The sequence below is a fragment of the Siniperca chuatsi genome, linkage group LG3 (genome assembly GCF_020085105.1).
Source record: "Siniperca chuatsi isolate FFG_IHB_CAS linkage group LG3, ASM2008510v1, whole genome shotgun sequence".
NCBI lineage: Eukaryota > Metazoa > Chordata > Actinopteri > Centrarchiformes > Sinipercidae > Siniperca > Siniperca chuatsi.
In genome coordinates this window covers 20,101,928-20,127,395 of record NC_058044.1, presented here as the reverse complement: position 1 = coordinate 20,127,395, position 25,468 = coordinate 20,101,928, and the positions used below count along the sequence as shown (strand labels likewise).

The 25,468-nt window shown below is 42.7% G+C and overlaps 2 protein-coding genes across 8 annotated transcripts in view; one reads left to right on the top strand and one right to left on the bottom strand.

Annotated features, from left to right (window-relative positions):
* The window catches only part of LOC122873803 (myosin-10), a 64,590-nt gene extending 55,916 nt beyond the window's left edge, over positions 1 to 8,674 (top strand). For all 3 annotated transcript variants that reach the window (XM_044190976.1, XM_044190975.1, XM_044190974.1), the window contains 11 exons: positions 16 to 228; positions 624 to 836; positions 986 to 1,147; positions 1,976 to 2,104; positions 2,430 to 2,518; positions 2,818 to 2,941; positions 3,310 to 3,399; positions 3,795 to 3,913; positions 4,163 to 4,271; positions 4,382 to 4,554; positions 5,597 to 8,674. In XM_044190976.1, coding sequence (XP_044046911.1) covers positions 16 to 228; positions 624 to 836; positions 986 to 1,147; positions 1,976 to 2,104; positions 2,430 to 2,518; positions 2,818 to 2,941; positions 3,310 to 3,399; positions 3,795 to 3,913; positions 4,163 to 4,271; positions 4,382 to 4,554; positions 5,597 to 5,744 — 1,569 coding nt within the window. In that variant the 3' untranslated portion in view covers positions 5,745 to 8,674. The remainder of the gene's footprint in view (positions 1 to 15; positions 229 to 623; positions 837 to 985; positions 1,148 to 1,975; positions 2,105 to 2,429; positions 2,519 to 2,817; positions 2,942 to 3,309; positions 3,400 to 3,794; positions 3,914 to 4,162; positions 4,272 to 4,381; positions 4,555 to 5,596) is intronic.
* The window catches only part of ubn2a (ubinuclein 2a), a 31,437-nt gene continuing 8,781 nt past the window's right edge, over positions 2,813 to 25,468 (bottom strand). For 2 of the 5 annotated variants that reach the window (XM_044190977.1, XM_044190981.1), the window contains 12 exons: positions 24,659 to 25,229; positions 23,667 to 23,737; positions 23,181 to 23,310; positions 21,888 to 21,994; positions 21,396 to 21,506; positions 20,261 to 20,404; positions 18,730 to 18,780; positions 18,556 to 18,598; positions 16,437 to 17,963; positions 16,083 to 16,290; positions 14,584 to 14,652; positions 9,862 to 12,278 (listed from right to left, as the gene is read on the bottom strand). In XM_044190977.1, the coding sequence (XP_044046912.1) occupies positions 12,232 to 12,278; positions 14,584 to 14,652; positions 16,083 to 16,290; positions 16,437 to 17,963; positions 18,556 to 18,598; positions 18,730 to 18,780; positions 20,261 to 20,404; positions 21,396 to 21,506; positions 21,888 to 21,994; positions 23,181 to 23,310; positions 23,667 to 23,737; positions 24,659 to 25,229 (3,079 nt within the window). In that variant the 3' untranslated portion in view covers positions 9,862 to 12,231. Of the gene's footprint in view, positions 2,951 to 9,861; positions 12,279 to 14,583; positions 14,653 to 16,082; positions 16,291 to 16,436; positions 17,964 to 18,555; positions 18,599 to 18,729; positions 18,781 to 20,260; positions 20,405 to 21,395; positions 21,507 to 21,887; positions 21,995 to 23,180; positions 23,311 to 23,666; positions 23,738 to 24,658; positions 25,230 to 25,468 lie in introns of those variants that run through there. The other 3 variants (XM_044190978.1, XM_044190980.1, XM_044190979.1) reach the window with 3 other exon arrangements.

The window sequence follows — 25,468 nt, the reverse complement described above, 5'->3', positions numbered from 1 at the left end:
TTGTTTCTACACTAGCTGCTGGCTGAGGAAAAGACCATCTCGGCTCGTTATGCTGAGGAGCGTGACCGTGCGGAGGCTGAGGCCAGAGAGAAGGAGACCAAGGCTCTGTCTATGGCCAGAGCTCTGGAGGAGGCTTTGGAGGCCAAAGAGGAACTGGAAAGGTTCAACAAGCAGCTCCGCACTGAAATGGAGGACCTGATGAGCTCCAAGGATGACGTGGGGAAGAATGTGAGTGACCTTTGACCTCTTAAATGACACTGCTGAATGCTAAATGAAATCTTCGTCATGGCTAAAGAAAAAAAAATTCCTTTTTACACCTGGCACTTCTCAGCAGATAGATGTGTAATTTATAGTTGAAAAGAAAGTGTAGCTTCCAGCTCTGGCTTTGCGTTCACCGTACCGATGATGCTTACTAGATATGATTACAATTTTCTAATATCAGAGAACAGTCTGATCAGCCAGGATGGTTTTAATGTTAGGTATACAGTACATTCAAATCTCAAAAATTATTATTCTTTCTGGAAATCCACGAGGGTTGTCTGAGGACCTTCGATCTGGCTTTGTCCAACCTGTTTTGCTGATGTTGTGGTTGACGTTGTTTCTCCTCCTGATGCTGCGTACAGGTCCATGAACTGGAGAAGTCCAAGCGAACGCTGGAGCAACAGGTGGAGGAGATGAGAACTCAGCTGGAGGAGCTGGAGGATGAGCTGCAGGCCACGGAGGACGCCAAACTGCGTCTGGAGGTCAACATGCAGGCCATGAAGGCCCAGTTTGACCGAGACCTGCAGGCCAGAGATGAGCAGGGAGAGGAGAAGAAGAGGGCGCTTGTCAAACAGGTACGCAGGGCACACGGATGATGACCATCATCAATTGGTTATCAATATGTTTTTTATTTGTCTTGAAACTTTGACCTGAGAAATGTGTTGAATGAGTGCTGAAACATTTGGTGTAACCTGACATGCTGCGTGTTGTTTTGCTCCTCCAGGTGCGTGAGATGGAGGCAGAGTTGGAGGACGAGAGGAAGCAGAGAACTCTGGCTGTTGCCTCCAAGAAGAAGCTGGAGATGGACCTGAACGAGCTGGAGGGACAGATCGAAGCCGCTAACAAAGGCAGAGACGAGGCTATTAAACAGCTCCGAAAACTACAGGTGCACACTCTGCAAACACACACCTGTTAGAAGAACCCTGTTTTGATGGAGAAAAGTAACTGAAACATATTATTGCTGGTAAAGCTGATTTTTCACTAGTCAGAGTTTGTCAAAGTCTGACACCGGGTCCCCCCTCAGACAAAATTGCTTTTCAAAAGGTTTACATGTTTATTATTCTTTGTCTTACTTCTGTCGGGGTGATAATCATGCTTTAAGTTTTGGAACTACAGCTCGTTGCTGGTGATGCTTTGGGGGATATAAACAGGAAGTATAATGTTGCCATGGAGTCAGTGAGTTATGCGGTGGGCTACAACTTTTTTAGCGTATATTTGTTTACATTTTAGCAAATTGGCTCCATTGAAAGTATGCCAGACACCTATCACTGGATTACTTGGACACTGAAGAAAACTTAAAAACGTGATGATTCTGAAGTTATAAGGAGAGTATTTTTCTCTATGATTTCTAAACAGATTTATGGATGTTTATTCACAATGGACATCTGAAATAGTGATGTCCTCGAAAAGGTTAAGTAACTCTGAATCTAACAATATGTGTATGAATCTGTGTGCTCTGAGTTATGACTCCGTGCAAAAGGTACCTTAAGTACCTTAAATGCCTCCATGAGCTGTGTGTCAGCCGCTGCTGCTACAACTGCTGACCGTGGTGATCAGTGGGCCAAAATCAACAGACCAAACTACAATAACTAACTTCCTGTTATTTTTACACTGGCATGCACCTGCACACCTCACAGTTGAAACCTGTGGCCTGAGTGCTAACTTTTCTGCTGTGTCAGCGTTTGACTTGGTCCACATTGTCTCTGTTCTGCAGGCTCAGATGAAGGACTATCAGAGGGAGCTGGAGGAGGCCAGAGCCTCCAGGGATGAGATCTTCACCCAGTCCAAGGAGAACGAGAAGAAACTCAAGAGCCTAGAAGCTGAAATCCTACAGCTACAGGAGGTCGAATTCCAGATTTATTTTAAATTGAAAATTACTTTGATTTAGAGATCAGCTTATTGTCTGATATGTGCTGTTAATAAGTATTTTATTTATGACAAGCAAAGTGACAGACTTATGGAAATTATCAATGTCAGCTTTTTTTATCAGACTTGTTACAGTCAGACTTCATTTCCGTATTTGATGTTCAAAAATAGGAGTACAGATGTTCTCCATACTGATCCTAATGTGTGTGTGTGTGTGTGTGTGTGTGTGTGTGTGTGTGTGTGTGTGTGTGTGTGTGTGTGTGTGTGTGTGTGTGTGTGTGCGTGCGTGCGTGTTTGTGTAGGACCATGCAGCGTCAGAGAGAGCCCGCCGACATGCTGAACAGGAGAGGGATGAGCTGGCTGATGAGATCTCCAACAGTGCCTCTGGAAAGTCAGTGTCACCTCGTTTGTACTGATTTAAAAAAAATACTTATTCACCTTAATATTTGACTAAGTGGCACCTTTTCTTTCTTTTTTTTACACTCATTTTTTTATCATTTTGTGGAGCACAAACGTCGATAGCTTTAGTGAAAACTGGAAAAGTGGTCACTCTGTTTTCTGGACCTCAGTTAGAAAAGTTTGTTTGTTTGAGGGGGCTTAGTTTAAATTAGGAATTCAGCAATCAGTGTAAATAAGTAGACTGGAGTCAGAATAAGAGATCTGAAAAAAATGTGTGTGTGTGTGTGTCAGGTCGTCACTGCTGGAAGAGAAGAGGCGGCTGGAGGCTCGTATCGCCCAGCTGGAGGAGGAGCTGGAGGAGGAGCAGGGCAACATGGAGCTGCTCAACGACCGCTTCAGGAAGACCACCATGCAGGTAAACTGGCTACACATGAGGTAATAGTCATAATCATTATCATAATCATTGATGTGAAAATGGTAGATTGCTTCCATTAATGTTACACAAGACAAAAAGATAACAATGAACACATAACATGTTAACTGAGTGCTACTGCTGTCAGAGGTCATCAGGACTATGCAAATGTCCTCATTCACTGACAGTTTTATCGCTTTAGCAAATTTTCTTAAACTGTTAAAATTCTCCAAACATGAAGTGCATTAAGTACATCAATTTACACTAAATGTGTCCCTCTCTCATCACCCGTCTTTCTTCTCTCCTTTTCTCCCCTCACTCTTATCTTCTACTTCTGCCATCCCCCTCTCGCCGTCATCTCTCTTTCTCAGGTCGACAGCCTGAACGCAGAGTTGGCCGGAGAGCGCAGCGCCGCGCAGAAGAGTGAGAACGCTCGGCAACAGATGGAGCGGCAGAACAAGGTCTGGTATAGTTTGTTAAATACATTAGCAAATATGAATATGTGCTAATGTACATACAGGGGTTGGATAAAATAAAAGAAACGGCTGGTTACCTGTCGGCTTTGTATACATGTCGAATGCCAGCTATTAAAAACACCTCAATTCTGTGAAAGTGACAAATTGAGTTTAATATCTCACCTGCCTTGACTTGTAATTGTTATTTACTAACTCAGTTATTATGTTAAGACTCATTGTGTCCTCTCTGTACATGCACGCTCCACCTCTTCTGTTGTTCGGTTTGCTGTTCTCATCAATTGTGAAAACACTTTAACATGCAGGGATTAAGTTAAACGAAAAGTATACATCTTATCATATTTAATGCTCATGATCCTAACAGTCGCATATTATAAACGCAGGATTTGAAAGCAAAGCTGGCAGAGCTCGAGGGGACTGTCAAGTCGAAGTTTAAGGCGTCCATCACTGCCCTGGAGGCCAAGATCCTGCAGCTGGAGGAGCAGCTTGAGCAGGAAGCAAAGTAAGTGACTAAACTCGCCTGTTTTCACAAGATGTCACAGGCGACGTTTTGCATCCATTTGAGTGATGAAACATCATTGGAGAGATTTCCTGTTATGACATTTATTTTAAGACAGTAATGGTGGTAGATGGTGCTAGTGAGAGTCCTGTGTGAAAGATTTAACACCTTCGTTTACATAAAGTTGGACAAAACGGTAAATACAGATGGTATTTAGCTCTTGTTTTAACTTTTTCTGTTTAAAACTTCCAGGGAGAGAGCAGCAGCCAACAAAATCGTCCGTCGTACGGAGAAGAAACTGAAGGAGGTGATGATGCAGGTGGAGGATGAGCGTCGTCATGCTGACCAGTACAAGGAGCAGGTATTGACTCGTGAGAAGCAAACTGACACGCATTGAAAGATTCATTTTCAGTCAGGATGGTTATTCAGCCAACCACCCACGACCTCTCACTGTCTCCGTCCTCCTGTCAGATGGAGAAAGCCAACTCTCGTATGAAGCAGCTGAAGCGTCAGCTGGAGGAGGCGGAGGAGGAGGCCACCAGGGCCAACGCCTCCCGCAGGAAGCTGCAGAGGGAGCTGGACGACGCCAGCGAGGCCAGCGAGGGTCTCACTCGGGAGGTCAACTCCCTCAAGAACCGCCTCAGGTACGAGGAGGACTCTGCTAACCCGGTGTTAGAGATGTCATCAGACGCGTACTTCCACAAAAAAAGACTTCAGAAAACCAAGACAATAAACTGAAGCAAGCACAACAGGACACCACGAGATTCAATTATAAGAATAACAATAGAGGGCAACATTAGAAAACTGAATGTGATCATTTCTTAATGACACGACCAAACAGTAGTGTGTATTTGCTGTAAGGTGTCAAGCTATTTTAGTGGCACTGGCATCCAATAATACAATTCATTCATTAGACATATTTGTCTAAAATAGCCATAAACATATTTGTTTAAAAGTTACAAGTATTGTTATGTCTGTCTTTAGCTTGTGTGCTTATTGGCAAGGCTTGTATTCTGCCATGTTGTCTGGTTAAAGAACAAGTTTGACGTTTTGAGAAATACGCTTATTTGCTTTCTTGCCAAGAGTTAGATGAGAAGATCGATACCAATCATGGCTGTATGTTATATATGGTGCTAGATACGGAAGGTGATTCGCTTAGCTTAGCATAAAGACAGGAAACGGGGAGAAACAGCTAGCCTGACTGAACTGAAAGTTCAATAAGGTGTACCAACATCTCTTGTTTTTACATCTCTAAACAGAAATGTAAAAACAAGAAGTTGTGATTTCACGGGGAGTTTCGCGCTGCAGCTGTTTCATTGCGTCCAGCCGCTGGTCGCTATTGAATAGTTCCACCACATAACTCTTCGTGTAACGTTTTTACATTTTTACATTATTTACATTTACATGTATCTATTAAACAAACTAGATCCAACAGAATCCAATTAGTGAGCTCTAGAGGTGCTGGTAGGCATATTTTTGAACTACGGACAGAGCCAGGCTAGCCGTTCCCCCTGCTTCCAGTTTTTATGCTAAGCTAAGCTAATCGCCTCCTTAGCACACAGACAGAGCGGTATCGATCTTCTCACCTCACACTGCAAGAAAGCAAATTAGCGCCCTTACCAAAATGTTGAACAACTCCTTAAAGCAGCAGAGGGTTAAGTTGTCTTGTCACTTTGTTCTGACCAGGCGCGGTGGTCCCGTCAGCAGCTTCTCTTCCAGCCGTTCGGGCCGCCGCAACCTCAATCTGGACGGTGCCTCCGTTGACCTGTCGGATGATGACGCTGACAGCCGCGCTGGCGACTTCAACGAGACGCAAACCTCCAACGCCGAGTAGACACAGCGACCCTCTCATTCCTCGCTTTCCCCCTTTCCTCGTCACTTCCCACCTTTCACCTTCACCTCATCCACCTGTGACCTGCGCCCAGTTTTCCCCCAAAAGATCCTCGGCGTCACCATCGTCTTTATTCATTTCAAACCACCGACTGGACAAAAGTTTGGAGCGATGAGCTGTTTTTGGTAAAGCTGGGCGGAGCACGCCTCTGCCCTTTTTGTATCAGTTAACACTGCAGGGAAAATCCACCACCCTCCCCTGAAGTAAAGCCTCTAGGGGCAAATGGACAATTCTGCCTTACTCCGCTCTCCTCTGGCAAGCTGCTAGTCCTGGCTCGTCTCTCGGCCATGTATCATCTCAGAGTCATAACGTAACACTCCCCTCCCATCAGGCGTGAAGTTATCTGCTCAGCTTATTGAGAAAGTACGCATAGGTGCAAAGTGCTTTTTATACATATGAAACTCTGCGTGTGTGATGTCGGTGGAGACTGTGAGGTGTACACACATCAATTATGTAACGTATGTGAATGCACTCCACACTGGAAATGCAGGACTACAAGGAAACATATTTCACTGTAGTTGTAAGTGTTCTGCTCACTAGTTGTGTAAAGCCATCTCATACCAGACACACTCCCTCCTTCCAGTGCTCAGACTGACTGTCCTTTCAAAATGGAAAAGCCCGAAACCAAGGTCACTGTGGCCTTTGGACGGCAGCACGCCGGCTGCCTGTGTTGCATGAGTCCTCTGATGTACAGACTGTTTGTTGTTCAGCTTCTACACTACAGCACTACAGGAACGACTAACATCTCGGGACATGCAATAGTTAGAAAAACATGGACTGAATTGAAAGTGTATTACTGTGAAGAAAAAAGGGTATTTTATTTTCTCCGTTGCTTCAGCTCAACATTAAGTGAGGGAATGTGTAGCTGGGTTTTAACTGGGAATCTCACAGCTCACAACCCGTTTTGTATTGTTGACCATTGGGAACACTGTTGGGTTTTTATTGTCCTCTACTTTGGACTGACATGAGCTGCGAATGATGCAAAGATGCTGGAAACTGCACAGGAAGATGTTTTGAATTTTTAACTGGAAACCAACAGGGAGCTTTTAACTGGAAGCACTAAAGTGGCGCTCAGTCCACGTTTTCAATGTGACACTAAATGGTTACAGCTTACGTAAAACATGTAGTTTGATTAGAAGTTGAGACAGATTGAAAATAGTCATCTTCTCACTACATCTCAGTGTTTTTGCCCCAGTTTAGTGCTAAAGCATCAGTTTTTCTGAATAAAAATTACCTGCCCATCTCTGGAAACCCAAAAGGTAATTTAACAACATTAACCGCTGTTCTGAAGGCATCTCCAAAAGACTCTCCTAACCATCTGGATGAAAGAAATATTCAGTCTGTTGCACGAAAAAGATTTTTAACATTTAACTTAAAACTTTTAAGCCAGCATGGATGAGAATTCCTTAGGAGGGCGACATGAAACAAAATTAAAAAAGTGTAATTTATCAGTTACATTTGTCCATATTCATTGTTTTATATTTTCATACATACAATTTATATTTTTCTTGCGTCGCACAAAACAAGCATGGAGATACGTCATTTGTGGCTACCTGGACAGGAAATTGGGAAACAGGTTAAAAATCTGTCGACAAAACAATCTGAGCACAGGGACCATTGGTACTGTAACAAAGCTCTGGGGGTGTGGAGCACCAGGCCGCTGCAGCCCGCTCCTCGCCTCTGCTTGAGACTAGTAGCTCGAGGCCACATTAGCCGCTGCTAGCAAAACACACCAGAATCTCCCACCCAAATGGTGGAGTTGCATTGGGGGGGGGGGGTGTCCCTCATGAGTCCGACTCTTAATGCTCATCCATGCTGGCTAAAAAGTTAAAAGAATTTGTTTTGTTTTGTTTAACTAAAAAATGTAAAAAGTTAAAATTCTTTTGTGTGTGTGTCAAACAGTTTTTCAGAGATTGTATTCATTTGTCAGAAAAGCTCTTCTCTGGAATGTAACTGTAACACATGATAATGATGAACAAACTCGGGCTGGTTTGTGCCATGGTTTTGTGATTTGAAGCCTGACCCTTCAGACTACCGACAGACCCGATCAAGCACTTAGTATTCACAGGTGACAGGTTGTCTGAAAATAAGGGTTTTTTTTCTTTCCTCTTTCCCAAGTTCCATGTAATAGCATTTTTAGCAAGGTGAAGTACAGTTAAACTACTACAGTGTGAAAACTACATGCCAGGGTGCTCATATCCATCCATCAAGTCTACTTTTAATTATTCTTTTCCTTTTATTCTGGACATGCAGATTAGGATGGTTGTCTACAGCAGACTCCTTTGCCCTCCTCCTCAAATGTTAACAGCATGTTTCTTTAAAAGTGCCTTAGACACTAAGTAAGAACATAGATGGGCAAATTATTTCATTATAGATGTGAAACAGAAAACACCACCAAAAAGATATTCAACTTCTTTCTTTCTTTTGTATTTTTGCTGCGCTTCATATCATATTCGCTGTGTACCTCTATGTTCATAATAACCTGTTTCGGTCAAAATCAGTATTCCAGTACGATTAACCACATGAGACGCGGAGCCCTCTGCAGCTGCATTTCCCAAAATAATGTTTGTACTAAGATTTTCCCCCTGTGACCGCTCACAGCTGAAGGCTCAGTACTGAAGTTATTTTAGGAAATGATGCACTGCATGGGATTTCATTTGGTTGGAAGCTTTATCATCCACAAGTAGTTAACTCATTTTTATTTTATTATTATTATTATTATTATTATTATTATATCCAGCTGGCTGTTGACAACCAGGCATTCAACTGCAAATACTCCCATCATATTATTTCTTGTATACCTGTATTTCTAGAAGGTAACTTTTTTTGTTTTGTTTGTTTTTGTAAAAGGAAAATAAAGCATATTCATTGTAGCGGTGATGCTGTTTTGGTTTGTTAATAGATTGACAGAAAATCGACTAATTAATTTTTCAATCAAAAATGCCAAAAATTGCTGTTTTCGGCCTCTCAAATATTAAGATTTCTTGCTTTTCTTTATTTTGTATCATTGTAAACTGAACACCTTTGGGTTTTGGACAAATGAAGATGTCACTTTGGAACTGATGGACATCTTATAGACTAAGCGATTAATCGAGAAAACAATCGTCAGATTAATCGATAATGAAAGGCCTGTGTTACACCACAGATGACTCTTGATCTTTTGGTCTTGACTCAGTCTCGACTTTAAGGATAATTATGGTGATATTGTATATATTTTATCTTTGTCAACAATTCCTGTGAAAAGACCAAAACCAGCATTGAACTGATTCTACCAACAAGTATCGTCTGTCCGAAAACTATGAAAAACACATCAGTGAGCCTCACTGTTGCAGTGACACATTCCTTCATTACAATAAAGTCATTTATTTTGAGTCGATCCCACACACACACACACACACACACACACACACACACAGCCCTGCTGTGGTAAAACACTCTAGAGCACCAAACTATTAATCCACTGCTGAAAATAGTCCCCAACAAATGGCCTATTTACTCCAACGTTAGCTAACTACACAGTGCCCAGCTGCATTAAGAAATAACTCTGACCAGTTTGAAGATTTAGGAACCAATGGGCCTGAGGGCCACAGACAGAGTGGGGAAGTATTGTTGAGAAAGTGTATAACAACACCAGGCTTCTCCTTTTTGGCCCCACCTGGTGGGCACCTGATGAGCACCAGGGCCGCAGCTCTGATGTTTCCACGACAACAGGCCAAACGGACAAAGTGCATCTCCATTTCAGTGAAGGTTTACTTCAGAGTAGGTGGGACCAAATGAAACTGTGAAAGCAAAATGAACAGGGGAGAACAAAGCCTCCTTCCACATTGGAGCCATTTTCCTCTCACATCCTTTGATCCACAGGTGTTTTCAGTTACCTGACACCCCCCCTCCCCCAGTCCAGCCAATGAATGGACAGTATGTGAAGTAAGTGTGAGCAGGGGCCTATGAGCTTGCTGGTGTTAATGGTGAAAGTACATGTTGCTTAATCACAACACCACTGATCGGCACTTAAAGATGGAGGAAGAAACAAGAATGCTTGAAGAAAAAATATGAGGCATCATGAAAACCACCTGTTTTGTTTAATTTCATAATAGACACACAAAAATAATCTACAAAAGACCAAATTAAGTAACCAGTTAACCACAAAATGTCATTTTTATCCTCCCCACCCCCAAAGAAAGCACAATGTATAAGATGTCACCCACTGCTCCAGTCACATGACTTCACAATGACACCCTGAACAACCACACGTTGACATTTAACGGTTTACATTGGGTGGGGGTGTCAGAATAATCACTCTCTCACACACACACACACACACACACAGACCAGCTGCACCCCATCCAATATAGGTGAGCTACAGAACAATCTTTGGCGCCATTCTCGGTGCAGCCGGTCAGTCAGACTGACACACATGGAGGAGGGCGGGGAACTAGTCCGGGGAGGACAGCGAGAGACTCAGGAAGAACGGTTTTGTTACGGAGGTATTCAGCAGAGGGAAGTTTTCTCTAAAAGGTGTGTTCACACAGACGGCCAAAGGAATTTCAGCCTCGCGCAAATTTGACCGTTTGTGTTTATTCGCCCTCAAACAGCCAATGTACAGACGTTAGCTGGAAGCTAGCTAGCAACCGTTTCCGTGGGAACGGTTTGTGTTGCGTTTGTGTTCAACGCACCGACCGTTGCTAACCTTGTAGCCACACCAGATAAACTGCCAAAAGTAGCTTATTTTGTTGCATCGTCGTGTATTTGTAGCAGTTCATTACCAGATACAAACAAACAGTGCTCCTTCTAAATTAGCTGAATCAACTGTATTAGTGTTAACATTAGATTTTATTGTTAGTTAACTGCTAGCGGTGGTGCACTTGCAGCCATTTTGCCAACAGTTGGACATAAATGTAGTCATTTCCACCCAGCGAGAGATACCGTCGGTATCAGAAAGAGATAGATATCTCTGACTCGGAATTACAAGCTGGAGGCTGACGTAAATGGTTTCCCCACTCTGTTGCTCATAATTACGGTTTAAACAATATGACATGAACGCGGGATAAATGTGACTTTTTTGTCGGAAAAGTTGGAACATTTTAAATGTGCGCAGACTCGTCTTCGCGCCCATTTGCGGCACCCCAGGCGAACTTGCGCGGCTTTCCATTGACTTTGTATGCAAACTTTTTTACGCTTCTGAAATTCGCTTTGCGTCCTGTCTGAACACACACCAGGAAAAAAAGGAGTCTCAGGTGACATAACATCTACAAACATTCACAACTCCAGAAATGCACTGACAAGTTGAGTAGAGGTTGAAAGCCAAGCGACGACTTGTACTTTTGCATTGAGCGTTTTACAGTCCTGCATAGATCTTTTTCATACTTTTTCAATATAAACTAAGGCGTTGTGTTATATTAAGTTGGTTCGAGTCAATAAGCAGATAAAGTAAATAAAAAAATCTTAATTCACAAAAAAAAAAAACAAGATTCAAGTAGGCTACAATCTTGACGTTTCTCCCCTCTCTCACAGGCGGCTCCCCTCTCCAGAAGAGGAGCCCAAAACTTTTTCAATTCAAGTCTTTTTTCCAGAAAAGGTCCAGTGTGATTAAACAGCACCAAAAACACACTGAGCAAGAGAGGGGCATCAAACTTAGACTCGCTCATTATTGTGAAAAAAAGGGGAAACACGTCCTTATCCATTCATACAGAGAAATCTGGAAAGAAATTAACAGTATATTGTGTTTTTTTATGTACATACACATTCAATATCAACCTCACTGCTCTCTCGCTCACACACACACACACACACACACACACACACACAATATAACATGTTTTTGTCCCTGTGTAAATTACAAATAATTTATCGATATTAATTTAAGCTACTACTTAACAGTCATTTGTGGGAGCAGAGGTGACCAACAATAAAATTTCTACGGACACGACGATTCCCACATCTGAGACAAAAGACAGAAAAATAAAAATTCATTACTCAGTCTGTTTTTCTTTTTTCTTTTTGTACTGCAAGAACAAGAGTCCTGTTAATCCACATAAGCTTAAATACAAATTATATTACGTAGCGTACTACTACTCTCATCTGTACCACCACCTCGCTCACACTCATTCCACAGTGATCAAGGTCGGTCATATGTAAACATGTTGACAAAAATAAAAATAAGCTGAACAAAAAATAAGTTCTCTCGTCATTCACTCCGTCTTGTTCTCATACCCGGTTCGTTAGAAAATACAGTTAAATTAATTCATCATTGCCACTTGTAGCGAGGATAAACTGATTCTCCTTTAGGTCCATTTTAAAAGAGGCAGTGGAGCCCTGCCCCCTCATACCACATCGCTGTGGCAGTCAATCAAAGTGAAGATTCCTATTGGTGGATGTGTCCAGGAGGCTGTGATGTCACCCCACTGGTGTCCACCTCCTGCGCTGTTATTGGTCAGTGGGATTTCCTCTTCATGTCTCCACCCTGGCTTTGGTTCGCATCTGAGGGGAGAGGATAGAGATGTTTAACGACTTTGACGTCTGGATGAGAGTAACTCATCTCTCCTGTCGGACATCGGACAGCCTGCGGATTAAAGATGGCCTTCGTTGTGCAACATTTGAATGTACCAATGTACATTAAAAGGCTCCATCTCAAAGTTTTTTTTCCTCCTTGTAGCCTGTATGGCTGCTCATCATCCTCCTTCCATTTTTCCTAGCAAATACTTTCGTTAAGGATTAATCTGCTGATGTTTTTCGGTCCGTGAAATATTAGAAAACAGCCGCTGCACGGTTTGGCTCGTAAGACAGTTCGATGGAGCGGCTCTGGGCTCGGGTCGCTGCGAGCAACGCACGTAGCAGGAGTGTTGAACAGGGGCGCAGATCTGTTGTCCAGAGGACTTGGTTGAGGACATTTGAGTCGTATGGCTTTGGGAGATTATGCAGTCCGGGAGTGGGCCATATCCCCCATAGTGAAACACAGAACGACGTTAGAAAAAGAACGTACTTAACGTAATACCTGGTTCTTTGATAACAGAGAGGTGTTTCAGCAACGCTTCCCTCCTTGCATGCCGAGGGAAGAAACCGGCATAGAATGACCTGGCTGGGTTGGTTGTCATTTTATATTGCGATATTGATATATCACGATTCGGGTTGCAACTGACGATTAATTTGTCGTTTATTTTCTAAATACATTTTTTTGTCTATAAAATGTCAGAAAACTGAAAAATGCCCATCTGTTTTCCAGAGCCCTTAAAATCTCTTGTTCTGTCCGACTAACGATCCAAAACTCATTATACTCTTATATCATTGTAAATTGAATATCTCTGATATATTTTACATTTTTGCTTGAAAAGTCACTTAGACAATTAATCCATCATCAAAATTGTTGCAGATTAATCAATTAATTAACAAATTGTTCCCACTCTAATCATGATATTGTAAATTAATCACTCAGATAAAATTACCAGATGGGAATCTGTTTTGGGGCTAACCCAGTGAATTAAATACCTGACTCATCTACTTTGATTTGAGACATTCAAGCGACAGATACCTCTGTAGAACCTGTGCAGCACAATCTCAAACGAGTGACAAATCACCCAACTCTACTGATAAATCAGCCAGTATGAGCTCATCACAGATATATCGTATCAGTATATGAAATTGGCCAAGTAGTATGAAAGTAACTGCAGCACAGAAATCCCCTAGATATGTTTGAGATAATCAGAAACTGTCTCTCCATTACATAGTTTTTCTACTAAAGAGCACTGACAAGTTTATTTTTCAACTGTAAAATGTCCTGTTCAGTATAAATCCCGTGTTTATGTTATGTAAAAAAAATTTTTTTTAAAAAGGAATATTGGCTGATATATTTTCTTCATTCTCAAATATTGATACTGGCCTCAAAACCACAGCATTTGTTGGGCTATACCAGTTACAACTTCAACCTTACACCTGCTGATTTTTGGGTGCAAAGTCTTGTTAAATAGCTGTCGGCATGTCGGATACATTTCATGAGATTAAAACACAAGCAGAAACAAAAGCAGCACAATTTACAGCAGAAACATGAAGTCACTGAGCTGCAGGAAACTGCTCGCTGACATGTCTGTGGGTTAACTTGGCCATTAGGAGGAATTAGATTGGACATATTTTGTCCTTCTTACATAAAAAAAGATGATGAAAATATTTAGGTTTGTTGCAGACAAACAACATTCTGTTATTTGAGATGCACATTTTAACCTCAGGTGTAACTGAACAAAGACATGGCTTTAGTGTCAAACTAATATTATTAGTTTGAGAGGCATCACATGGTGAGCTGGTGCAACTGGCTGTTGCTGCTGGTCAGGAAACTGGCAAGACATGATGAGCTGTGTTTCAGTTTGTGTCTCGTGGTTTAGATGTTCAGATGGTTCTTTGACCTGAGAGTCATGAATAATCCACGTGAGACTGGACTGTGACCTTTAAGTCTCTGTTAACAGCTATAAACACAACTGAAGTCAGCCACAGATAAAGCTGCATACATTCATGGTGGACAGAGTTTCAATTTCACATGTTGCTGCTCTCAAATCAAAGAACCATCTGTAACCAACTGAATTCTCATTCTGCAAACTACTGAAAAAACATCTCTCTGAATAACTTCAATAGCTTTACAACATGCGTCTACTGTGCTACAACTACAGAGGACAAACCAAAGGCATGCGCCAAATATACTGAAGCAAGCAAAAAGTTACAGAGCAAACAACACTGCAGCTGAGCAGACGACAGCTCGACTTGACACAGACGGAGAGAGACACATGAGAATGCAGATTACCTGAGAAAGCAAGCTGCAAGTGAGGAGGTAGGGCAGCCTGCGACCCTGACTGGAGACTCTTATACAGATCTGAGGAGAGATGGAGGGAGATGAGAGGGACGAAGGCAGCAGCAACAACAACAGCAACAACAACAAGGGGGAATATGGAAAAGATGACGCAGAGTGTGTCTGTGGGGTTAAAATGTGAGACCAGCAGCAAAAGAGAGGAGCGGATGAAAGTCAAGTGGCAGCGAGGCATACAAGAACAAAAGGCTGAGATGACAGAGACGGACACAAAAGATGGAGAGAACAAAGGAGGGAGATAGTTTATGCAAAAAAATGGAGACAGGGCGAGCACAGCAGACACAGGTATTGCTAGTATACTTCAGTATGAGCGCACACACACGCGAGGTGAACATACAGACGCTGCCTGAAATTCAAATATAAAGACCATGAATACATAAATGGTTCCCATTTATCACTTTTAGTCCCCTAATCTATCCTTACTTCTTACAACTATTCTGCAGAGGACTGAACGATGGGGGGGGGGATATTTATGTTAAAGTCTGGTAAGGCATAAGTGATGTAAAATTGCATTCTTCCCAATTGCAATTTCGATACAAACACCATGAATCAATCAATTCATTCAGCCCTGGCTTCACCAGTGTGTTTTAATCTGTATAGTCACTGCTGCTCTGCACCACGTAAATTCGTGAGGCTAATCGTTAAAATAAAAACAGTACAAAAACAACATGACCTAAATATCAAATGTTAATAAATTAAATAAAAACTAGTTTAAAAGTTAAGTCTTTTGATAGTATATATTTTTCTTATTGTCAACAAATCCCATGAAAAGACCAAAACCAAAAATGATCCTACTAACAAGTGTTGTCTGTGTATCCAAAGCCTGATATATCTTATTCCTCTGTGCCACAGCGATCCATCAATGCACATCAATGATCCACAATGAGTGAAATAATTAAATAGCTCGCTTGTGCACCAAATGTGTATTAATCCGTGAATGAAAATAGTCCCCAAGAAATGCACTATTTATTTATATATTTAAGTAACATTTGCTACATACAGTGCTCAGCTTGTTTTAGGACTTAATACTTTAAAAAATGTAATTACCCATTTTTTAAAAGATCTTTATGTCTTCAGAAGGAATCAATGGGCTTGAGGCCGAACGCCACAGACAGTGTAGGGAAATATTGAAAAGTATTGAGAGAAGGACTAACGTATTGTTGGTATTGTTGGTTAAAAAATTATAGTATATCACCAATTTTATCCTTTAAAAATAATAAAGCCAAGAAAACAATGAAGTTTCCAACTGTGTCTGTTCTGTGTCCCGTTGTTGCATGTGTTTTGTGAAAGGGCCGAACACGAGTGCTTCCCCCTGTATTATTTTGTCTTTGGGCTTTCAAAACAGCACTAAAATCACTGATGTCACTCTGTTTTTTTTTTCTCTTAATCAATGTTAAACGACAAAACATGCTTTACAAAGCTGTGTGTCCACTCACCCATTAGGTCGCTCTGTGCTAGGGAGTATCCTGAGTTGGAGCTGGGGGCTGAGCCCATGCCAGCGGCCCCTGGGGCTCCAGGAGAGCTGAAATTGAGCAACGAGGGGAACTGAAAGGGCAGCGAGACGGGCACCAGGCCTCCTAACATCCCAAAGCCGAGGGGCAGAGCAGAGGGGCTGCCCAGGAGGGAAGGGCCTGCTGTTGATACCTGCAAACACAAGATGCAATGAAAAGGGAGATTAAAGTTTGTTTTTTCTATTTACTCAGAACTGTAACTTCATTGTCCAATACAGAGTGAAGCTCAATGTACAATCTGCTTTTGTCCAATATTCTTCTTGTTGCCAAGAAACTAACCTGTGAGAGGTGTGACGTTGTGGAGGACGTGGCCAAAGTTCCTGAAGCCGCCCAACCGTTTCCTGCCTTTGAGCTCTGGTTAGCCCCGCCCACCATCCTCTGCCTCTGCCCGTGATTTGCTGAGACTGAAGGTGCAGAAGACGAGGGAGTTTTGTCTGGGTGAATGCAGATAGCTGATACCACTCCCTTATTGTTGTTGGAGTTGTTGTTGATGCTACTGTTGCTTGTGGTGGACTGAGCTTTCTGGCCTCCAGCGAAGCTGCAGCTGCCCTGCGTCTGCTTCACCTGCCCGCCGCCCGATACACTGAATGGGGGCCGAAACGTTTTGGGGGTTTTGGGGGAGTACTGGTGTTGTTGCTGTTGGCTGGGGATCATTTGATGGGAGAGCACGTGTGAGGGCGAGGATGACGGGGAGGGGGAGGAGGAGGGAGGTGGGGTGGGCGCAGGAGGCCGAGGGGTGAGCTTGATGATGGGAGAGGAGTTGCTGCTGTGGGAGGACTTGGTGAGGGTGGCCTGCATGGGCGTGATGAAGTTGGCCTGGTGGTGGTGGTGTGTGTGGGATTTACCTTGTGATGAGTGTGAGGTGTGGGTGGTGGGGGATGGCGAGGAGGCCACCGGGGAGGGAGGGCAGAAGGTCTGCAGGGCAGGGTGGGTGGTAGAGCTGGAGCGGGACTGTGAGGAGGGGGAGGAAGAAGGTGTGATGCTGCTGCTAACGACGCAGACGTTGCTGTTGATGCCGCTGGCTTTGGCACTGCTCTTGGTCAGTCCTTGAGGGGCTCCCATAGTTCCCAGCATCCCCACCGGGTTAACAAAGCCCTTCTGATGGGGGGGCAGCAGAGGGGAAGCCGTGGGAGGAGGCCGCTGCTTCGGAGGCGATGGGGAGGGGTGTGGATGCATCTTGCCGCTCCCGCCCATCACCGAGCTTGGCCTGTGATTGGGTGATGCCATGGTAACAAGTCTCTGAGTCTGGGTTTGGCCCATGGCACCAGATCCTTTGATCAGGCTGTAGGGACCATTTGCAGTCCTGGAGGCCATCGTCAGGCCTGCCGCCTGCACACGAGCCATGGAGGCGACAACAGGAGATGAGGAAGAGGAGGTAGAAGAGGAGGTTGGTAGCGTTGTTGTTGTTGTTAAGTTCCCAGCAGATGCAGCAGCCAGCTGAGCAGTCTCCACCTTAGACAGGGAATGTTGTTGCGTTGTGGATGTGACCGAGGCAGACAGCTGAGTGGCTGAGGGGTAGTGAGGGGTGACGGGGGGAGGAGAGGAGGTGGGGATTTGTAGGGGTGGGGGTGACAAGGGGCTGTCTGAGAGGCCCTTGGATGCATTGCTGAGGAGGGCCAGAGCGTGGGAGATGGAGTCCAGAGAGGGAGCAGTTAGATCCTCATCCAGAGAGTCCGACAGACAGATGGGCTCCGAGGGTGAGGAGGAGGAGACGAGCTGGCGGTTGGAGGTCAGAGCGGATGTGGAGGTGGGCAGAGACGGGGTGGAGGTCATGGTGTGAGGTGGTTTGTGGATCCAAAGACCCTCCTAAAGAACAGAAGACACGTGGTCAGTGTCAGTAACCGCAAACATACCGTAAATGCTCAAATTTACCTCTGAGGCAGAGGGAGACACAGGACTATTTTTCTAATTACCTCACTTAGGGAAACATGGAGGAGGTTTGAGTTTGCATTGTTGTCTTAATGAATTCAGTTTAACGTCAATTTCAGCCTTAATTCCATCAGTACAAGAGTCACATCAGGCGTTTCAATTTTATTTTTCCCAGGACTTTATGTTGGCTACGCCCCCGGCTATTATTTCAATACCGGCTGTTATACAAGAGTTCCAAAGATTAAAACAACCCTCCAGCATGGAAATAATACAATAGTCATATAAAATGAAATGAATGCTAAATTGCAATTTTGTCTTCAGAACTGTGATACTAGCAGCCAAAACACATTATGAGGCAGTGAGCAAAGTCCATTTTATTTTTGCTTCATGGTAAAATGCTGTTTGGTAAATGGGTTCAGACTAAATTATCATTGTGGGTTTTAAAAAAAATTGTACTATTAAAATTTTTTTTAAAATCAGTTAGATATTTTTAGCTATTATACAGGAAATGATCTGAGCCGTTACTCACCTTGGCTTTGGCCTTGGGCCCAGGCATCATTCTCCTCTTGACTCTGTGTGGAAAAATACCAGCAAATATTCAGCCTTTTCTATTTACATTTTGCATTCAAGTCCAGTCTCGAAGAAATACCCTGAGAAGTTACTGAGGAAAAAACGAGCTGTGTGAGATAAAGTAAATACTTACAGGTTTCCAGTGAGGTGACTGTGAACTGAAAGGCTCTCCTTCAACAGAATCCTGTGCAGAGGAAACACACAGTGATAAGAAACACACAGTGTTAATGCCAGAGGACAAGAATGGCTGGATTAATGTCGGGATAAATTTCTCAAGTAATTACTCAGGCTCAAGAGTTAAAAGAATGTCACGGTCATGGATGCCACTGATTTGATATCAAGTAGGGAAAAACATGGGACACCCGTGAGAAAGGCAAACTTGTCTGTGTGTTTGTTTACTAGCAGCAGAAACGTACATAGAGATACTAGTGGACCCACACAAAAAATACAGTTGGGAAGTGTTTTTAATTTTGTAAAAGTGATATGTGTTTACTATTGCCACAGGAGCAGCTACATCCATTTTGACATCAAATTGAGAATGGGTTTATAAAATGGGCCTTCAAACTGAGCTATTTTATTTTATTTAAGTAGAGAATCACAATTTCTACAATATAAATTACCACCAACACACGTGGTAACAAGTTGAGTGTTAAGACTGACTAGAAAACAATTATGTATATGCAAATATGGCTTTGACTTTGTGCTGCATGCCCTTACGTGTTTAATGAGTGATATTACCATTTTTCCAACCTTATTAAGATAAATACTATGGGTTGTTAACATTTTACTTTAGCCATGCAGAGCAATGAGACAATGTGTGCAAAATGTGGTTAATAACAGTATTGTATAGTATAGTATTTATGTTCTGTTGCTCTATACTACTGTCACATCAATGTTTTCCATGCTTTGTGCACTGTCTTGTGAATGCTGGTTTTGTTGCTTTTGCTTTTGGCTTCTTACTGTCGTATGTCTGTATTTCTTAACCTGTCGCTTTACTGGTTTTATAATATCTTGCTAAAGGACAGCAGTTAAAAAGTAGCAAGCTGGCTAACACTGGCACATTTACAGAAATGTTGATTAATGTGCGTTGTCCTTACAATTAAAAGACAAATTAAAATGGAGCTCAACAAGCCCAGTTTTTGAACTAGCTAACTTTGTCAGTGTTGTATTATAGCCAGATTTTCTTCTTAAACACACTATTACTGTTACCTCTGCTAAGTAGCCACTGTTAGCAACAATGTTAGCCATTAAATGCTGTAACCCTGTATTCTGTTGAAACCTATTTTTCCCAAACATGTCTTTAAATACACACACAATACTTTGATTATGTACAGCTGCTGTATATAAGGTTAAACATGCTCATAAAAAAAGGTTGGCTGCTATTTACAACAAACTTGTTTCGATGGGAAATGCACATACATTCACCAACTGACTAAACTAATGCTATTCTGAAAAGTGCTATATAAAAACTGCCAGGACTGTGGCATCACACACATATACACCATTATTTTTTCTAACTTAATTATAGTTTTAAAGTTAACTTCATTGTTCTCACCCTGGAGGATTTTCAGTAATTGTTTTATTACCATGAAGGAATTTGTTCAACAGCTGTTATATATAAAGGCTATGTAAGCACAAGAACACACACACACACACACACAGACCTGGCCTGCATCCAGCCCTTGGGCCATAGTGGTTTGACCTCATTCTCTAAGAAGGCCTTGAGGTAGTCCTCCACAGACAGAGAGCACTGGTTCTCCATCTCATAGCAGCTCAGCTTCACTCGCACCAGGCTGCACAGCAGGTTCCTGCACAAACACAATTGCTCAATTCAACACAAACCATTCAATATTAAAATCTAAATTAGAATGCAGGCGTTGAGCACATAATGACTGAGGAGACGGTTATTCTTCAGGGAGTCGGGAGGTAATCATGACAAATAATGACTGTAAAAAAAAAAAACCCTTCCTAAAAATGTGGAAGCTGTTATGAAAATGAACGATGATTGAAAAGCAGCTGCGAGTCAGTCTGAAGGTTTTTGTCATTTCATTAGGACACTAATTCTTCACATTCATGCAGGCATAAAATTCTGGGCTTTCCACAGTAACTTTAAAGGGGAACTCCACCGATTTTAAACATCAAAGCCTGTTTACAGGTCTTGGGGAGTACTAATGGATATCTGAAAAAAAGTTGTATAAAGCCTTTTGTGGCTCCAGAGGGAGCTCTGCGAAGTCTGATAAACTACCTCAAGTGATCTTGCTTGAGGCAGCATCGGTTTCAGCTGAAGACTACAAGTTTGTAAAATAAATCTGGGGGTGTGGAGTTAGAAAGAAGTGAGCTTACCAGACCTCTGAAGCCCGCTCCTCATCTCTGCTTGAGGCTACATTAGCCGCTACTAGCATAACACCCCCGAATTTCTGATTGAACTGTCAGCAGCTGAGTTGCATTGTGGGCAAATATTATTATTATTTTTTTTTTTACTGTCCATCGTGAGTCCAACAGTGTTATAGGAATGCAATGTTAAAATCGGTGGAGTACTCTTTTAAAAGTCTTCAAATTCAGGGACTAAATTGCATATTTTTAGGCCAAAATCACATGGGACCGATTTTTATGCATGATGAAGTGAAGAGAAACTCTCTCAGGTTTATTTCCCCAGAATGTAAAGTGTTAACCTGTGAGGAATATTCATGATTTGGCATTTTCCCCCCTTATTTATGTTCAACAACAGTTGAATTTTCTGAACAATCTTTAAGCACGCCATCCTGCCAGCTAGTCCAGCAAAGAGTCCTGGATCATTACCTGAGCTTGTCATCCCAGACAAATTTCTTCCGTGGGCCCATCACCCTTTTTCCAGGCTTTTCCTCATCTTCCTCCTCTGAGCCGTTCTTATCGCCCTCTTCAGACTGCTGCCTGCAGGATGCACACACACATATAGTCAGTCAGTCAGTATAACATAAACGTACATGCACACATTCACAAACAAACAGCTTGAATAAACTTTTCCGTTAAGAATGATTAGTACGTTCGGGTAGGTGTGTGGTCCAGTTGCAGGAAGTATTATGTAGACAACTTGCTGTCTAAAAAATAAAAATATATATGACTACAACTGTAATTTTTTAGATGAGAGTCAGTTTTGGTTGGTTGGTAAAAATGGTAAACTTCATAAACAGCCATAAAAGTCAGACCTGATGAAAGGCAGGGGGCAGAAGATGGGGATAATTGGGGAAAAAGATTTTAGTTTGAGTTCACCTGCTTAGTTTCTTACTTCTGGGAAAAAAAGGATTTACTTACTTTGCAACCTTGGCCATGCAGTCCATGTTGTATCTGGCTATCTGCTCTGGCATCACACTACACACCGCCAGCTTCAGCTTCAACAGTGGTGTCCGTAGTCGATCGTCCTGAGAGAGAGAGAGAGAGAGAGAGAGAGAGAGAGAGAGAGAGAGAGAGAGAGAGAGAGAGAGAGAGAAGGGGTGGATGTGTTAATGACAGAGGGAGACAGAGATAGAGGGAGAGCAGGAATTAAAGATACAGAAAACAAAACAGTTGGAAGAGGGAGGAAATTGAAGTCAGAGTGAGGAGAGTGGGAAAAGCAGAGCAACAGTGGGAGAGACGAAAAAGCAAGGAAGGAAAAAGCAGACAAAGAAAAGGTAGAATGGAGGGAGAGGAAAAAGGGAAAGTAGCAGGGGTAAAAAGATATAAAGTCAAAAAGGGAGAAAGTGGGGGAGTATGTTGATGCGTTTTGTCAACAATGCTACTTTAATGGTCCATGACAAAAGACATTTGGAAGCCTGTTTTCAGTGGCAGCCCTCGTTGCACTACTCAGCCTACACATTAACAAGTGAAGCAGTGAAGACAACTGGGGATTAAAAGCTATATGAAAAGGCACACAGAATGTGGAGGAACTAGAGGATCAGTTTTGGGGTTAGACAACAGGAGCTGAATGAAGCAGCTCAAATGGTCAGAAATATGGAAATCAGAAAAAAAAAAAGAGTTTGAAGGAAGGACTTGGAATGATATTTTGTTGCTTCCTTGATTCGTTTGTTATGAAAGATCCCCAAATAGCTGATAATTTGTTGTCACAGATGAACATGAGTGTGTGGCCAAATACGCCACAAGGGACCATAAAAAAATATATTTTTTTAAATCCCTGGTATGATGCAACAAAAATAAAAAACACATAAACAGGAAGTAGCTAGACGAGTAGAAAAAGAATGACAAGCACAGATTTCGTACAATCTCAAAGTCAGTTCACTGCAAAGATGTAAAGAGGATTGTAAGAGATTTGTAAATATTTGCAGCTATTCTTAAGATTATTTTTGCAATTTTTCCCTAAACTGAATATGGACTATGCATTTTTCCCAGCAACTTCTAATTCATCTACACAATTGTTTAATATATGAAAAAATGTGGAGACTGCACTTATGATGGAATATTTCCAATTCTTAAAACAACTATTACAATTATTCCAAAAAATATAATAGTTGTTTTTCTTTGCACAACACAAGATATTTTTTTCAAATCAGATTCTAAAACAATTTAAACTGAGGGGATTTCTCACTTTCTCCACAGATAAGCCTCACTCACCTGGATGTTCAGACTGAGCTTCTTCATGCGTTTGAGGAGGGCTTCTTTGTTGCACGGCACAAATGCCTCCATGTGCGAGTAGATGTCTGAACGCACCACAGAAGGCTGCTCCTGGACCTGCAGCTCAATACTAAAGAGGAGGAAGAGGAGGCAGACCGTTACGGCGGTGGAAGTAGATAGGGAGAAAAAGATGGTGGAATACAGAGAGACAGAATAAAAGAGAGATGGGAGATTGAATAAAGGATTGGAAAGAATAGAGGGTAGTTGCACAGAATGAAAGGAGGGTGAATATAAAGTTGAAGAGAGGAATGGAAATGAAAAGCATCTAATTAACACAGACAATGAGAGACAGAGAGAAAACAAAACACTTAAAGACAGCAGGAGAGGTAGCGAGGGAAATCAGCTGAAAATGAGTGAGAAAGACTGAAAGGCAGGAGGAGAGTGAGCTGGGATTTGGCTGACTGATTTAAAAGCTGTCCTACTCACTCCAGGAGAATGTTATTCATGTCCAAGGTGAAAAACTTCTTCCTGCCCTCTTGATCAAACTGCCGCGAGGCCTGTGAGAGAAAAGGTTGAGTCAGCATACCAGCACTGTTCCATACAGTACAAATACATATACATACATCTGTGATGCCTCTGAGGACTTCGTACTGACAAACACATTTCCTTACTTCTTCTACTTGCCCGACACCAGCCGTCTCCTTACTGTAATTTTAAACATAAACTTTTACACTTAACCTAAGTGATTTTGTTTCTTTGCCCGTGGTTTGGTTCATTTTGGCTTGTGCGAGAGCTGTCAATCGAACTCTGGTGCAGACTAAACAACCAGTTCCTCCAGGCAGACTCAGCGCAGTTCGTTTGTGGCGTGAAACCACAGGATTTTTGTGATAGTAGATATGTGATTTTAGCATGCATTCAAAAGTTAAGCTACTGTTAACAGACAACAAAACTGTCCAATGAATGAGTTACCTGTAGCTCTGTATAACTACGGTCGGAACTAAAAATGTACCAATGTACAGATTTTTCCTTGGCCCAGACCAAATAAACCAAAGTACAGGTCAAGCGACCGAAGTGAAACTTCCTTTAATGAATTTAAGAAAATTAATTATTAATTAATTATGTTGAATCTTCCACGCTTTCCTGATATGTTATCTTTGGAAGCAACATACAGAATCCACCATTTCTTTATTTCTCTGCCTCCCTCCTCTGTGGCTCAGAGATATGAGAGCAACAAGAAAATAAGAACTTCTTCAAAAGGCTGTGATGCCAACCCTGCTGTGTTAGTTACATAAAAACCCTCAGGGTTCAGCTTGGAGCCCTGTTTCTCCAATACTTTATAAGAGAGAGCTTCTCGTTGGACTAAACAATAATAAACATTTTGTGCCACTTCCTGAGCTGATTGACATTTGTGTTTAGCTTCAGTAAAGAGGCCTCACAGGTAATCGCAGCCACCCACAGACAGGCTACAGCTGACTCACCGCCCGCAGGTCCTCGATGCGTTTAATAAGAGGAGCAGGCAGTCCATCAGGCAGCGGAGGCGGAGACAAAAGTGCGCTGGAGGACCCCAGGCCTCGCCCTTGGCCACCTCCTCCTGCTGCTGCTGCTGCTGCTGCAGCTTTATTAGTCGGAACGCCTACACCCAGAATGCCGTTCTCCCTGGCTGCCACCATGGCGTGCTGCTGCTCAGTGTCCAACAAGCTGAAGTCCAGGTCGCATAGGAGATCCTGCAGCTCCTTCTCATTGGCTGAGCCCAGCAGTGACATCACAGCGGGGTCCGAGGTGAGGTCTGCCAGTGAGAGGTCGTTGCTGGCTGTGTTGCCCTGCGGGTGGGTGGAGTTAGAGGCCAACAGGTGGTTCGTTGAGTTGGTGGAGTGGGGTTTGTTAGCCCCACCTCCTGCCGGGCCAGGCTGCGCCATGTTCGGGTTTCTTTTCTTCATCTCCTCCTTCTCCCGGGTGAAGCGGCGGAGCATGGCCGCCAGGTACAGCGAGTCCTTCATCAGCTTCTTCCTCTTCTTCTTCTCTGGCCGGTGGAGGTTGAGGGCTGTCACTCTGTTGGAGGAAAACACAGCAATGCCCTGTTTTTAGCTAAATGCTTAGTACACATTTTGAATGAAAAGCGATACAGCACCTCAGACTGCATTGGCATTTAGTTTCACGTCATTCATTCAGACTGACATTGAGTACGCTCACATGCACAGTAGTATCCTGGTTTTGATCTCATTCAGGATATGACGTTTACATGGAACATGAGAAACCCGGTTATTAATCTCCCTGTTTACAAGATTCAG